This window comes from Mytilus californianus, unplaced genomic scaffold (genome assembly GCF_021869535.1).
Source record: "Mytilus californianus isolate M0D057914Y unplaced genomic scaffold, xbMytCali1.0.p SCAF_5, whole genome shotgun sequence".
NCBI classification, from domain to species: domain Eukaryota; kingdom Metazoa; phylum Mollusca; class Bivalvia; order Mytilida; family Mytilidae; genus Mytilus; species Mytilus californianus.
The window spans coordinates 51,122,601-51,137,380 of NW_026262701.1; the positions used below are offsets into that span (position 1 = coordinate 51,122,601).

The 14,780-nt window shown below is 31.6% G+C and overlaps 1 protein-coding gene and 1 long non-coding RNA gene across 3 annotated transcripts in view; both read left to right on the forward strand.

Annotated features, from left to right (window-relative positions):
- Positions 1 to 11,770, forward strand: part of LOC127702456 (synaptogenesis protein syg-2-like) — a 32,127-nt gene extending 20,357 nt beyond the window's left edge. For both annotated transcript variants that reach the window (XM_052206661.1, XM_052206660.1), the window contains exons 8-13: positions 627 to 734; positions 1,366 to 1,450; positions 2,796 to 2,875; positions 3,528 to 3,570; positions 7,608 to 7,687; positions 9,702 to 11,770. In XM_052206661.1, the coding sequence (XP_052062621.1) occupies positions 627 to 734; positions 1,366 to 1,450; positions 2,796 to 2,875; positions 3,528 to 3,570; positions 7,608 to 7,687; positions 9,702 to 9,832 (527 nt within the window). In that variant the 3' untranslated portion in view covers positions 9,833 to 11,770. The remainder of the gene's footprint in view (positions 1 to 626; positions 735 to 1,365; positions 1,451 to 2,795; positions 2,876 to 3,527; positions 3,571 to 7,607; positions 7,688 to 9,701) is intronic.
- On the forward strand, positions 5,825 to 6,968 carry LOC127702461 (uncharacterized). The gene is made up of 2 exons (XR_007982435.1): positions 5,825 to 6,156; positions 6,832 to 6,968. It is a non-coding gene; the product is annotated as an uncharacterized LOC127702461 (long non-coding RNA).
- Positions 11,771 to 14,780: the final 3,010 nt, after the last annotated feature.

The following is a 14,780-nucleotide window of genomic DNA, read 5'->3' on the forward strand; positions in this document are numbered from 1 at the left end:
ATTATTTTTTATAGTTTTGTATAAACAAATAGTACACTTTTCTTGTCGTTCTATTGAGTGACTTTATTGAAAATACAAATAGTAACTATTTAGCGACTGAAAATCTTGAGCTTCTGGTGTATCTGGTTTAATAAGGAGTACATGCCTTTGGTTCGAGTTTTGCATGGGGTACACTTCTTTGCCCTAAGACTTAAAACAATGCCACGGAAATAATAGGCGTCCTCATTTTCGGCAAGCTTAAAGATATATTGCTAATAAATCGTTAATGCTTAGTCAAAGCTCGAGTTAAAACCTTCATTAAAAGAAGGAAATAATTTAAAATAAACATTCCGTATACTAGGATGATGGTTATAAAAATAAAAAATCATATTGTAGACACCATTAAAATGTCAGAAGAAAATACGAATTTTATATACTCATTTTGTACAAACATCCTTGTTTTTTGTGCTGTCACGTGGTAAACTATTGTGTATATTTCATGAAATATTTATCTTTTCGTTAATGATTCATAATATTTATACATTCAAGTATTAAGGAAAATATACACACTTTGTTGTCCAACAAACAACATTCAACCAATCATTCGATAATCTTCAATACCTATGGCTGTACTTGCTATTTTTCAGCTGCATCAGAAGATTCTGAAGTTAGTGGTGCTCTAATAGGAGGAATTGTATTGATATCAATAGCTCTACTGCTCATCATCATAGTCATAGCGTTGATTGCACTACGCAGTAAGTAGAAAGTTTTGACGTTTGAATTGACAATTTAACAAAAAGAAATTAAAGTGCAATTCACCAAACAAATCATTAACATAAAAACCTTAACTGCACCATCTTGAAAAGAAACACATTTAGTAAAGACTGTAATAAGAATGTTATTCTCAGTTTGTCATTTTTTATACTATTTCTTACTATGTTGTTGCCTAAATGAATATTTTTAAAAAGATGAATTTCATACCATGGGGGGGCAACCAAATACCTCTAGTGGAAGAAAACAGTCAAAACCATGGACAAAACTGTCTAATACACAAACAAGAAGAGAATAAGCAACACAAACCTTGGTACTTGGTAACGATTCAATCGATAAAAAGGAATAATCACTTACAATCACTTACACAGCAAGTTTCAACGTTTAGTTTAGTACTGTGGGCTTTGTTATAAACACGAATTAGAATATAATATGCATTTTAATAAGCCTTGTTCTATGCCCACACTATTTAACCAAAGTGGTAATATAATGTGTTTGAACGCTAATTTGCCAAGTTGAACACATTACAGAATACTATTTTCCTAAAACAATTATCAAAAATATTATAGCCATTATAACAGTTTTTGAAGGTCAAGTGCAATTGATTTTTTTTAGAGTTTAGAATACTCACAACTGATCTTTCGAGTTCACCCTGTGGATGTCCTAGTTGTATTACGACGTGCATCCAAAGAGTTTCAAGGTATGTTATAGCTTCTGAAGAAAATATACATCAACAACTTGTATTAATTCATGTTTACTCTGGTGGTCACTTCATACTACCAGATTGTCAGTGGATTCGTTAAATCTTGTCCTCTTTCTATCTTAAAGTATAACTTGAGTAAAATGATGACATTTTGTGCAAAAGAGAGGCGACATCCAGATCAAAGGTCGATGACAAACTTAACATGGCAAACAACGAAAACCAACCACAGGACAAACACCAGTTAACAAAAAACAAAAAAGAAAAACTAAAGACTGAACAACACGAACCCCATCAAAAACAAGGGTGACCTCCGTGCACCGAAAGGGTTAGCAGATCTACTCCACATGTGAATTTAACTTTAGCTAGAAGATCTACAAATATAATTAGAACTATGCCTTTGAAACATAAATGTTTAGTTCATTATCAGTAATTTGAAACAACTATCAGATAGTTTCTGTCATTATACGTGTTTTGTTTGCCTGTTTAATAAACGCATTAAATTTATGCAGCATTAGTTTATTGATGTTCAAATATCATAACTCGATTAAAAAAAATACAAATCAAGAAAATGGAAAACAAGACCTAATTGATTTTAAAAAAATCCACATCTTTCTTGTACTTTGTTATAATTGTAAGTACATAAAATATTAGAATTTTCGAATTGGGGAAAAATACTCCGTTCAGTAATAAAGTGAACTTTAATTACCGATGGACTGCGTTGAATAATACAACTAAACATTTCTGATAAGGTAAAACAATCAGCATGTGCGATTGAACGTTTCACACTCATTCTGAAAGTGAGCTTGAACGAACTTCTCCATTTCGTTATTGTTTGTCAAAAATCGACATGCTTTACCAAGGGGACAATCACAATCCTCTTTCTAATCATCATGGTAAAATACAAAAATACGAAAAGACAAACGCAGTCAATAAAACAACACACTGAGCAATACGAAACTAACTTGGAGTGTCAAATGCTTTATTTAGTTTACCTCATTCGTTTAATTTGTATTATTGCTGCGACGGAAACCTGATTATGTTGAAACGACTGACTTTCTATTCATGACAATCTTAACTCGAATAAAGAACCCCAATGTTTATTTTTGTAAATATAGAAGAATGCAAAGATACGGTGTATATTTCCAAATAAACGTGTATGCTGTAATTTGGTATGAATTAATAAAGTGTATGGTGTATGGCGCATATGGTGCATATATAAATATATATATTGTCTCGATTTGGGCAATTGAGAGCTGCCAAAATTGGAAATTTTAAGAGTTCTTTAACATTTAGATAAACGACATATGGTTGTTATTATCATTGTTCCTTTTTCATTTTGTAGGTTATCAAATAAAGGTGAAAGTCCATACATGAATACGAAACAAACACACTATGTGAACACCACCATCAATGGACCCCAAGGTATTCTAATAGTAAAGACACAGTTAAAACAAGTTATTGTTACCTGTTATAAAGAGAATGATACAATGGCTCAAATGCTAAATACGATGGATGCGCTTATCACAGCGACTTAATATTGCAGGACTTATTGTTGGGTGATTTTTTCGAAATGACTGCTGTGGTAGTCTTGGAAATATTCAATCCACAAAGCAGGTGGATTTATTTTCTGTTTTGCCGTACATTAAAGCGTGTACTTGTTTCAATTTTTTATACATCTGATATTATTCATTTTAATGTACAGCAAGAAAAAAAATAATGAAAACAACACTTTATAAATGACATGCGCCCAAAACGCTTTTTATGATTAACATTTAGCAGGAACGCTCAAAGCCGAATACTTGTAAGCCAAGGATGTATACAAATCGAAACAGTTACAGAGGCATATGACCTAACAGGACCTACAAATAATAGCCAAATCCATCTAAGGTCATCAACTTTGCATATTTTCTGTTAAAGGTATCCAAAAGTAAATTCGCTTCATATTGTTTGGTTAACATGATGCTCTTGTAATTTTTATGTTCATTGCCATACTATAAAACAAAGTTGTCGCGCATATACTTGAGTATGATCACCTTGAAATATCTCATTGATCATTGCAAACATTTTATTGTAGAGGGCAACGTCAATATGGAAGTAACAAATGATGATAATGAAAGGTATACTAAATTACTCTGTTAAAAGAATGGGGTGTTTAAAATGTGATTTATATCATATTAAAAAAATCGTATTTATAACTTCAGTGAACAAATAGTCGTCCAAGATTTAATGTCTAATGGAGGACGTAATGTAGGAACATAAATCCAAATAAGAATTGTTCACATTGGCTGTTATTTTTTCATTACAATTTTCCTTTTAAATAGACATTTTAAACAAAGCTTTAAGGTTCTGTAAAAAATCTGTAGTTTATTCAACTACACACTTTTGTCCAGTGCAAGTTAATGCAAATACATAAATAAAAAAAAAAATTAAAAAAAAAATCGGAAGCCAATTTTTTATGGGCGCAAGCAAAAGAGAGGCGAAAGATACCAAAATGGACATTCAAACTCATAAGTCGAAAATAAACTGACAACACCATGGCTAAAAAAGAAAAAGAAAGACAAACAGACAAACAACAGTACATAAAACACATCATAGAAAAAATAAAGTCTCAGCAACACGAAACCCACCGATAACTGGGGGCGATCTCAGGTGATCTGGAAGGGTAAGCAAATCCTGCTCTACATGTGGCACCCGTTGTCTTCCGTCTTTACGTGATATTTTCAACACAAGTAAACCGTATTTTTTTTATTTATGTCTGTGTGACTTACGATACCTTCATATTCTGTAAAACTCTTATATTCCACTTCGGTGTTCCAATAATCGAAACAAAAGAAAGCGTCATGTACAATATGATGATAATAGATAAGGTTTAAGTTTCCGATACACTCTTGGAAATACATATTTTATACATAAGTCGTATATTTGAATAATATGTTTTTGGTAGCTTTTATTTATTTCTATTATCGAGATTCCCTTTTTAGCCCATTTAATATATTTTATATTTTGACTACAAATGTTACGGTCGATATTATATTTCAATTTGTTTTAGCAGACATGAATATAATATAAGGAGATGTGGTTTGATTGCCAATGAAACAACATAAAAAATGTACCCAATGTAATCCAAAAGATAACGATATAAGTAGTTACAGTTAATTGCATAGCATTCAACTTTGAAAATACCCATACCGTATAGTAAACCATGATTGGCTCCAACATGACTACATGTAAAACAATTCAAAAAAGCAACATCATGACTTATGACAAAACAGTAAACGAAAAACAAATAAAACAGACAGCACAAAACAACAACCACTTAATTACAGGCTCCAGACTTGGGACAGCCCTTACAGAAATGAAAAGTTTGCTGCAATATTGCAACAATATAGCGGCAATATTGCAGCAAACAAATTTGTTTGCAAGAAGTGTTTGCAAGAAAGTTGCAGGTTGTCGCAGCTACCTGCAACATTCTCGCAATGTTACTGCAACAAAATTTGTTTGCAAGAAAATTGCAGCAAGTTTGCTGCAATGTTGCAAGAAAGACTTTGTTTGCTAGAAAGTTGCAGGAACCTTTTCTTTTATTATTTAAGGAATGACTTTTTGCAACAACTTTGCAAGAAAAGTTTCTTTAATAATGTCAGACAATCAGATAGTTTGCACCAATATTTCAAGCATTTTAAAATATTACATATGATTATTTGTTTTAAGATTTAAGGTTCAAATAATACACAACATATTGTTTCTTTGGACATTTGGTTATGGATACTTCTAACTATCTAAATTTGTTGTCGTCATACTTTATTTTACTCAGAAATATCTGGATATTTGAATAATTTATTTTAAATAAATCTTCAAATAACAATGCTTATATTTTTAGATTTCCTAAACTGTACATCACATTTATATGATATTTTGTAAGGAAAGAATTTCAAGAATACTTTGGTATTTATTTCAACAAGTTTAATCTAAATAATTGAGTCATAATAATTTTTGTTCTACATGTATTATTATGCTTTTTTGTCAATTTTTTGTGACATTTTTCTATGAACAATATTTTTAATTCTAATATTTTCCATCAAATGAATTTAGCCTCACCTGCAGGTTGCATTTTGTTTAATTTCTAGTATCATTATTTTAAAACCATGTATACACAAATTATCTTTCTCATCTCAATTAGTAATATGAGCTGGTGATAGAAATGTAATGTGCCATCTGGTTTCAATTTATCTCTGTGTAGTGGTAAAGACAGGAAGTACCATAAATTAATGTACACAGAGTTTGAGGCCAAATTAAGGGTAGAGCATTTCTTCTTTGTATATATTTCCATTATAACTTATAACATCAAAGATAAAAAAAAATATATACATATAATTATTTTTTTATTATAATATATAACAAATATTCAAGATTTAGGCAATTGATATTTATAATTAGGGGCAAATTTCAAAGGGATCACACTGTCACAATACCCTAAGCAACCTTGATCAACATATTCAAAATTTGAACTGGACATGAACATGCATACAACAAACAAAGATGTCTTCTATCATGAACAAAGTAATATGAATTTTACAATGGATTTAGATCCAAAAGTTCCAATTAATTCTATTGACACTGGATAGTGCATATGATAGCCTTCAGTTGACATGACTCTTGGATTTAGGAAGATTAGTGATTTCACATAATTTGGATAACATCTTTTGGTAAGTACAATGGAGTTGAATGTCCACCATTTTGAATAAGTGCTTGCTCTTACAGTTCAAAATAGTGATATTCAAAGAGTTTTCTTAACTTAATAGAGTTGACAAATTTGTATAAGACAATAGATTTATGCACATGAATATTATTAAAATTGTGTAAGTCAGGAGATATTTTTTTAAATCTATTTAAGACTATATGTTTTAGAAAGTACATTACTTAAATTGAAACAAGAAATCTTCTAATAAAAGCAGTTTGGTATTAAATTAGAGATCTGTGATTTGACTGCCAATAAGAGGTCTTTCAACAAATGGCAACAATATTTAGCTTTTATATATACACAACTAATCACAAAATTTTTAAAGAATAGACAAGACCAATTATGTTATAGTTCAATGAAAAACAAATATTCAAAAAAGCAATAAGAACCTAGTACTGGCATAAGGTTAAATGTATAGTAATATGCAATTTCTAGAAGGACTTGATAACTTTTAGACATTGACCCTTTAAGTGAAACAAATGCTGGAAAAATTGGTCTGTAATCATATCTTTATAAAGAGTTATTTTCATTTTACAAGTCCAGAATTTACAATATATAGTAGTAACTTATATCTTTATATCTTTATAATGTTTAGTTATTCTTTTAATGTATGCTAAATTCTTCAACTTTTATTTTGCAGTATTTGAAATCAGAAAATTCAACTTTAAGGACAGTGAGTACAGAGAAACAGAACTAAAGGATACACAGATATGTAACACAACAACCTATAGAGGACAGAGAAAATTTTGTTTTATTATTAAATCATACTTTTTTAAATGCTTAGTTTTTTAATTCCTAATTTTTCAACTGAAATTGTTGAAAGATTTGCTGCAATATTGCAAGAAATTAATTTTCCTGCAATATTGCTGCAACATTGCAGCTAATGAATTTGCCGCAATATTGCTGCAACAATCATAGCTACTGATTTTCCTGCAAACATTTGCTGCAATATTGCAATATTGCAGCAACTGTTTGCAAGAAAACTAATTTGCATACGAAAAATGAATATTTGCAGCAATATTGCCGCAAATATTTGCAGCAACATTGCCGCAAATATTTGCAAGAAGCCTTATTTTTCCATAAGGGAGGTTCATATAGAATGTGACGGTGTTGAACAGGTTTGTGAGCGCTCTACACTCATCTAACCTGAAACAATCGATAGAAGTAATATCTTCAGCATTATTAGAAAAAATATACATGTACAAAGATTTTTTATTCTGAATATGCTTATATACTTACTTTATAATTGCCTTTTCAACTGGTTTTCATTCGAGCGTCACGGATAACCGTTTCGAAGACAAAAACAGTGGCGTACAAACTTTAATCCTGGTATCTATGATGAGTTCATATATTATAAATCTTAATTGATCAGTTTCATTGTAAGGAGTTTCTACGTTAGCATTATTACATTTTCAGCGAGAAGCATTATGATGAACTTGTAAGAAGACCTTCGAACTCTGATAAACCATATGATAGCTTACAAATGTCTCCAACAGGTAAATATCATGTTTGGTATGCATATTACGCTGCATTGTGGACAATGCTTTGTCTTCCAAAGTTGATAAGGATGAAAATATAAATTAACACGAAACACGTGTTTGGCGCATGGTTACCAGCATTAATCATTTAGAGTTTTTTCTTAGAATTTGATAACCAATCAATACTTGTAATGCGTCATGGAGAAATGGTCGATACATTATGAAAGAGAGGCAAAATATACTAAAGGGACATTCAAACTTATAAGTCGAAAATAAACTGACAACGCCATGGCTAATAAAGAAAAAGACCAACAGACAAACAACAACACACAACACAATATAGAAAACTAAAGACTAAGCAACACGAACTCCACCAAAAAATCGGGTGTAATCGCAGGTGTTCCAGAAGGGTAAGCTGATCCTGCTCTACATGTGACACCCGTCGTGTTGCTCATATAAGTAAAACCCCGGTGATAAGTCTAATTCAGATAACACATTCAGGGAAAAGGATACAGGATAGTGGTTACGAACATATACGTCGTAATCTGTGAAACTGATATTCCATAACATAACAGTCAACTAACTCATGATGGCGTCCGTAAAATTTACAAAGGGATAATGTCAACTTCACCACTTGAAACCCCTGGTTTAATAGCTTCCTTGTAAGCATAACCCTCTGTCAAGGAGGTCATGATAGGAAATGCAAGCCATGGAATATCGTTTCAACAGAGAGATATATACTCCATATGCAGGCGCTGCTGGTATGTTGCTACATAGAACTGGAAAGTTCAGAATTGTGGAGTTGAAATCATTTCTTTTGTCGTAAAGTTTTGTTTTCAATCAACCCTCATTGTCAATTTATAGATGTAAGTTAAGATATGGGGCAGACTAAACTGTATCTGTTGTATTCTTTATCTCAAGTTCGATGACATAAAGAAAACATAAAAACAATAAAAGCAGGACCATGTGTGTAAGACCTAGGTTTAGGTTTGGGTTAAATATAGATTTATATTTTGGTTGGAGGTAGGTCCTATCAACTTTAAACTACATAAAAATGTTCATCATCATCATGAAGTGAACTTTTTATGCTTTTATTGTTTTTATTCGTTCATTGTCTTTGTTTGTCTATAGATACGTGATAAACCAAATAATATCATTTTTTTATTGCCGCTAATCCGTGATACACATTATGTACATGCCTTAAAAGATGTAAAGAACTTCCGAGTTATTTTTCACACCATTACACAGTGCACTATACCCCAATACTCACTTCTCAAGGCATTGTACACAATACACCATTACCCTTTCTCATTTAAATTATACACGGTTAGCAACATGAAATTACTAAAAATAACAAAGATTGAGATTACAATACAAACTGTATTTTTTACTTCCCTTCTGAAAGTAATAAACTTATTTAAATAAATTTGTAATCACTTAATCTATATAAAGAAAATATCTTTCTTTATATTGTTTCGTATTCAAAAACATTTAAATATTTGAAGTCCGTTTCTCATGTTGGATATTTTCAGAAATACCGTGTAATTGAATACGTGCGAATTCGTCGATAATACAAAATTTGCAACAATACGTCCATACAAAAAATAATACATACATATATACAGTAATTTCCCTTTTAAATCTTGAAAGAATAAGAGAATGTGTACTATATAGAAGAACGCAGGATAAAATCAATTCAGAACCCAACGATGGTAACTTGCACAGTAGAAAAAATGTACTTTGAGAATTGTATGGGCTATTAAGAACGTGTTTTAATAATGAACTCTTAAGGATACATGTAGCTAAACTATTTTAACAATTGTTTTTTAACCATTATATAAACTTGTCTCAATCAACAATGTAAACCACTTGATGCCATTTTAATGTAACGGATATTGGTATAACCAAAGTGACAAAAATCTTATTTTGAACCTTAGTGTGAAACAAATACTGGGAAAAATGGACACCATATCTCTTTTGTTATATGAATGTAGATGTGTCTGTAAGTAATTTTGTTGTGTTTCGATTTCAGGTACACAAAATGATCCATCGTCACATTATGCTAATTATGAAAATGTCAAGAAAAATAAAAAGAAAAAAGAAAAAGTGGCACTGAAACCTCCTCCAGTGAAACAGAAGCCAAAAAAGAAGTCTAACAGTTAACCTAAATTAACGTTCTATACTAGTATAAGGTGCAATACTACTGATTTAATATTGAAACCCGAGAAGAAGTATGAAAAGAGAGCCCAAGTTATAAATTAAGAAATTATTGAGAATCTAAAGTTCTTACTTTCTCAGGCAAATTATATTTGGCTACTATTTTACGATCCCTTTTTGGTCATAAAGCCCAGTAACGTTTCTCGTATGTTTCATCCCCGGCTTTTAAATTTTGTTGAAGCGTTCCCGATAAAGGTAGCTCTTTGGAACCACGAATTTTTATTAAGTGTTATTCGGTGTTTAAGTCGCATCCTACATCGTTTTGATTTATTGCATTTAGTTTCAGCAATGAAACCACCAAGTTTGAGAAATCGCAGATTTATAAATTTTCGAAGTTTGATTCGAATACTTGCACAACTTTTCTTTGAGGAAAATAACTACAGAGAAAAGAGTAAGAATTTTATATCAGCATTTAGAATATACAGGAACTTCACATCTTTAAATCATTGCCACTTGGCCCATATGACTGCAAAAATAGTAAATTCCCAATCCATTTATTTGAATATTTAGTACATTTTCCTGAAAAAAAAACCAGTGATAATTCTCATATCAGATAAAATGATCTGAAATATCTGAATTTATATTGAATTTTAATTGATTTTACTGAACTGCCATAATTATGTAAATAACTATATATTGGGGAATTATTTTAAATTTTGTTTAAAAAAAATACAAAATGAACAACAGTCTTACTCCTCAAAAAGGTTTCACCCCCAGCAATATCTTTGTATAAGATGCCTTATTATAAAGCCAATTTTTGGGTCAAACTGTTTTTAATTTATTTTTGCATTAATGGTAAGATCTAAAAACTATCTTTTAATATGTTTGTAGATTTCACTTTTTTATTTTGTTTCAATTAACTGTTATCAACAGCCTTACAAAGAAAGATATACTATTCTTTTAAGAGAACGTATAGCAAACCTGTACTTTTTATGCTGTTTCTCATATCTATATAGGTATGGGATGATATGAAAATTATAGTTCGACAGTGCTTGTAGCTTATACATTTTCCCTTACATATAACAATGGAAGGCTGAAAGCAAATATGTTAGACCAAGTTTAAATTGTTGACATACTTATAGTATGGTAACTAGATCAAGGTTATTTAATATGATTGTTTATAAAACTATGTAATGTAATTTAAGTCAAGGATAAAAATATGATCCTACAAACCATATCATACTTACTGTATACACACCTCATATGACAGCTGAGAAAATTTATATATTACTTGAATAAATATATATGAACTAAGGATCGGGGGGCAAATCGAGTCTGGTATATTATATTCCGTGTTTCATAAGGGGAACCGAAAAGAAAGACATCCGTATATAAAAAAGTATCTATTGTCAAGAATGCTGTTGATCGAGGCTTTTTATTTAGGCGTTTTATACCATTAATTCTTTCTGGTTAGTTAATTAACAGCTGAGATAAGTCATCATTTAGATACTGAAAATTCCCTAAAAGGAAGTGAATAGTTGAATTTAAGATAAGAAAAAATCTCAGAATAGAACAATAGGATATATGGAGGAAGACATCATTGAGATTGAAAAAAAAACTCATCCACGATTCAGGCTTATAATTTTGCGTTTCATCTACAAAAGACATCAGTGACACTCGAATAAAACAAATAAAAAGGTAAACTAAGTACTGAGTTGAAGAGCATTGAGGACCTAGCATTCCTGAAGATTTTGCCAAATAAAACTCCTTGACTTGAAAAAAGAACATAAACATGTTTCTACATGAAAGTAGTTCTAGAGAATTGATCGTCAGTATGTATTGAATACTTTTTGTATGCGTGCATGTACATAGCAAATTGAAAGCTTTTTCACTCGATATTATTGTTACGTTTTTGTGTATTCATTAAAAAATTATGAAGAAATATTTATGTTTTCCGTTGTTATCTGTTAAACAATATATAAAAAAACAACTGGAAGGCAGAAGGATATGTAAATGTAACTATTGTTAAGGCAACAACGGTTCACCGATATCAAATGTCATTAATTCATTATGAAGATACAAATCAAAGTAAAAACTTTCCTAGGGAATCGTAATAACTTTTACACAAATGAAGTCCATGTGCGGTCTCCTGTTATTCACGTATATCACCAATACATATTCATGATATTAAACTATATCTTTTAAGCACATTGAAATTGTTTTAACTGGTTGTGTCATTTAGTGTGATCTACACCTACACTTCCAACTAAACCTGATTTCTCAAAAAGAGATTTTAATACTTACAAGATTAGGTCAACCTTCATGTGTTGGAATTTTTTTGGCGAGTTTATATACCTTATCGATTGTTATTTGCATGTTCATGTTTTCGTTTTTTTAGGAATTTTGTCATGAAAAGATAGCTTTGATAATTTCTATTGTTTAAAACTTGACTAGACACGAGGCAACTTAGAGCTTGACATATAATATATTAAGGTGGTTATTGTGGAATAATGAATGTCGACCATTCGTTGTCCATTACTTCAGTGTTTTTGTATATTTGCTTTTTCCTTGACATACGTGCTATAGTTTAGTCTTTGATTTTCTAAGTTCTGTTTTGTATACTGTTGGTTGTTTTCCATTTTTTTGCCATGGCGTTGGCAGTTTATCATTGATTTATGAGTTCGAATATCTCTTTAGGACCTTTCGCCTCTCTCATATACCTCATATTAATAATGTATAATAGATAGTCTATTCTATTTTTACTGATTGTTATAGCTTTGAGAAAATGTTAACCCTGGTCGAGACATGCATGTAACATGTGTAAGAGGACACGACACTAATTGATTTTTCCAACTATATTACAGTGTACATTGTGGTGTCCTTTTCAATCAAAATACAGCTCTCGGATTTAAACACAATCTCTGAGAATTGTACTTGTCAAATCTTTTCTTGTTATTTCTTTACCTCACAATATGTAACGACTTTAAGACAGACGATCTCCATTTGATAACCTCCATGGGTTATATAGGGCGTACACACTTTTACATATACCTTGTGTAAGATTCAGCCGAACAACGGTAATATGCAAAATGGGGTAACAAAATTTTGTTCTTCCCATAGGGGGATTTGGACCAATGCTTCTCTAACATCGTAGCAACACCACTTGTAAACATATCGTGCGGCAGAACAGAAAGTGGTTACCATTTCCTTAGTGTTATAATTATGTATTTGTCCGAAAATATACGATAACAAAAATGTGTCCATAGAACACGGATGCCCACTCGCACTATCATAAAATTAGAAAGATCATATCATAGGGAACATGTGTACTAAGTTTCAAGTTGATTGGACTTTAACATCATCAAAAACTACCTTGACCAAAAACTTTAACCTGAAGCGGGCACTATCATTTACTATGTTCAGTGGACCGTAAAATTGGGGTCAAAACTCTAATTTGGCATTGAAATGGGAAAGATCATATCATAGGGAATATGTGTACTAAGTTTCAAGCTGATTGGACTTCAACTTCATCAAAAACTACCTTGACCAAAAACTTTAACCAAAAAACTTTAACTTGAAGCGAGACAGACGGACGGACGAACGAACGGACGCACAGACCCAAAAACATAATGCGTCAAGGTGGGGCATAAGAACTATTTCGTTTTAATTTAACATCGAATCATATATTTCCAATAATATGCTTAGTGATGAAGAAGATACACTCTATCTTTAAGCAAGCTCAAAGTGTTTTTTAGTGGTTTCAAACGGATTTTGCCTATACTGACTACCTTGATATTTGAATCCTGACTTATGTTGGTCTGTCGTGATCAAGTCCTGGAAACACAAAATTGCAACCAAGTAAGATACGGTATATATACATGTACATTATATAATCATTCAAAAGCAGTTGTTTCATTCTAACAGGAAGACGGATTAATATCCGGGCTATTTGGTTTCTAATTCTTTGCATAAAACTTTTTTTGTATGCTTTGTCTAGAAAATAACATATCTAAAATAAACACCAATTGCACCCTGTCAAGAAAATTTGACCGCTCAGCTTTCTATGCTGTATCACAATTTAGCTTTCGTTAATCAAGTATTTCATATTATCTTTGGCTACATTTGTGCTTATTACACAGTACATAATGTATTGTGGCATAAAGATGCAATACCTTGTTTGCCGAGTGGTTTAGATTGCTTGACAGAATGCAGACATTACTTGCACATTGTCAGAGACGCATGGGTTCAAATCCCGCTGAGGGTAGAAATAAACCTTTCTACCACAAGTTTGAAGATCGAACATTGTTCGGCTGAATTGAAGATTCAATGATTGTGTGTTTTGCTTTATAGTAAGTGGCAAGTATTGTATGCCTGTCCACGACGATGATGAATTAACAATTAATTCAATAGGTAGGTCCTGCAAAAAGGGTCGACCAGGATGAAGGGAGGGAAATTAGGAATGTGACAGCAAAATAATAGTACATTAGATAAGGACAGTTTTTCAGCCTTGTAACATGCCCCCTACTGACCCCTGAAAGAGTTGTTTTATATAACAGAGAGCGTGACACTCTCTCTACAGGGGGGCTTCAGATTTAACGTTCCCATTGTTACTGGACATTGCTGTTAATTTATACATCCCGCACAAGCAAACGGACGTCCCACTATGGCAAGGGTCGGAAGAAGGCGAAGGGATGACCATATGTCTATACCGCAGTCAATCTTTAAGATGAATTAGATGCTCAGGGTAGATGTATACTTGACATTTTCAGTCATGCAATCATTTCATTGTAATAAAACTAAGTTAATATCACTCAGTGAGAATAGAAACGAGTATAAACAATAAGTGTTCTGTGTAGGCTTTTTGTTTCTCACAAACAATTGTTTTATGCATTTGATCCATCTGAAGTGTTGGTCTCAAGCTTACTTTATGAAAGTTTTTTAAGTTACAGATGTT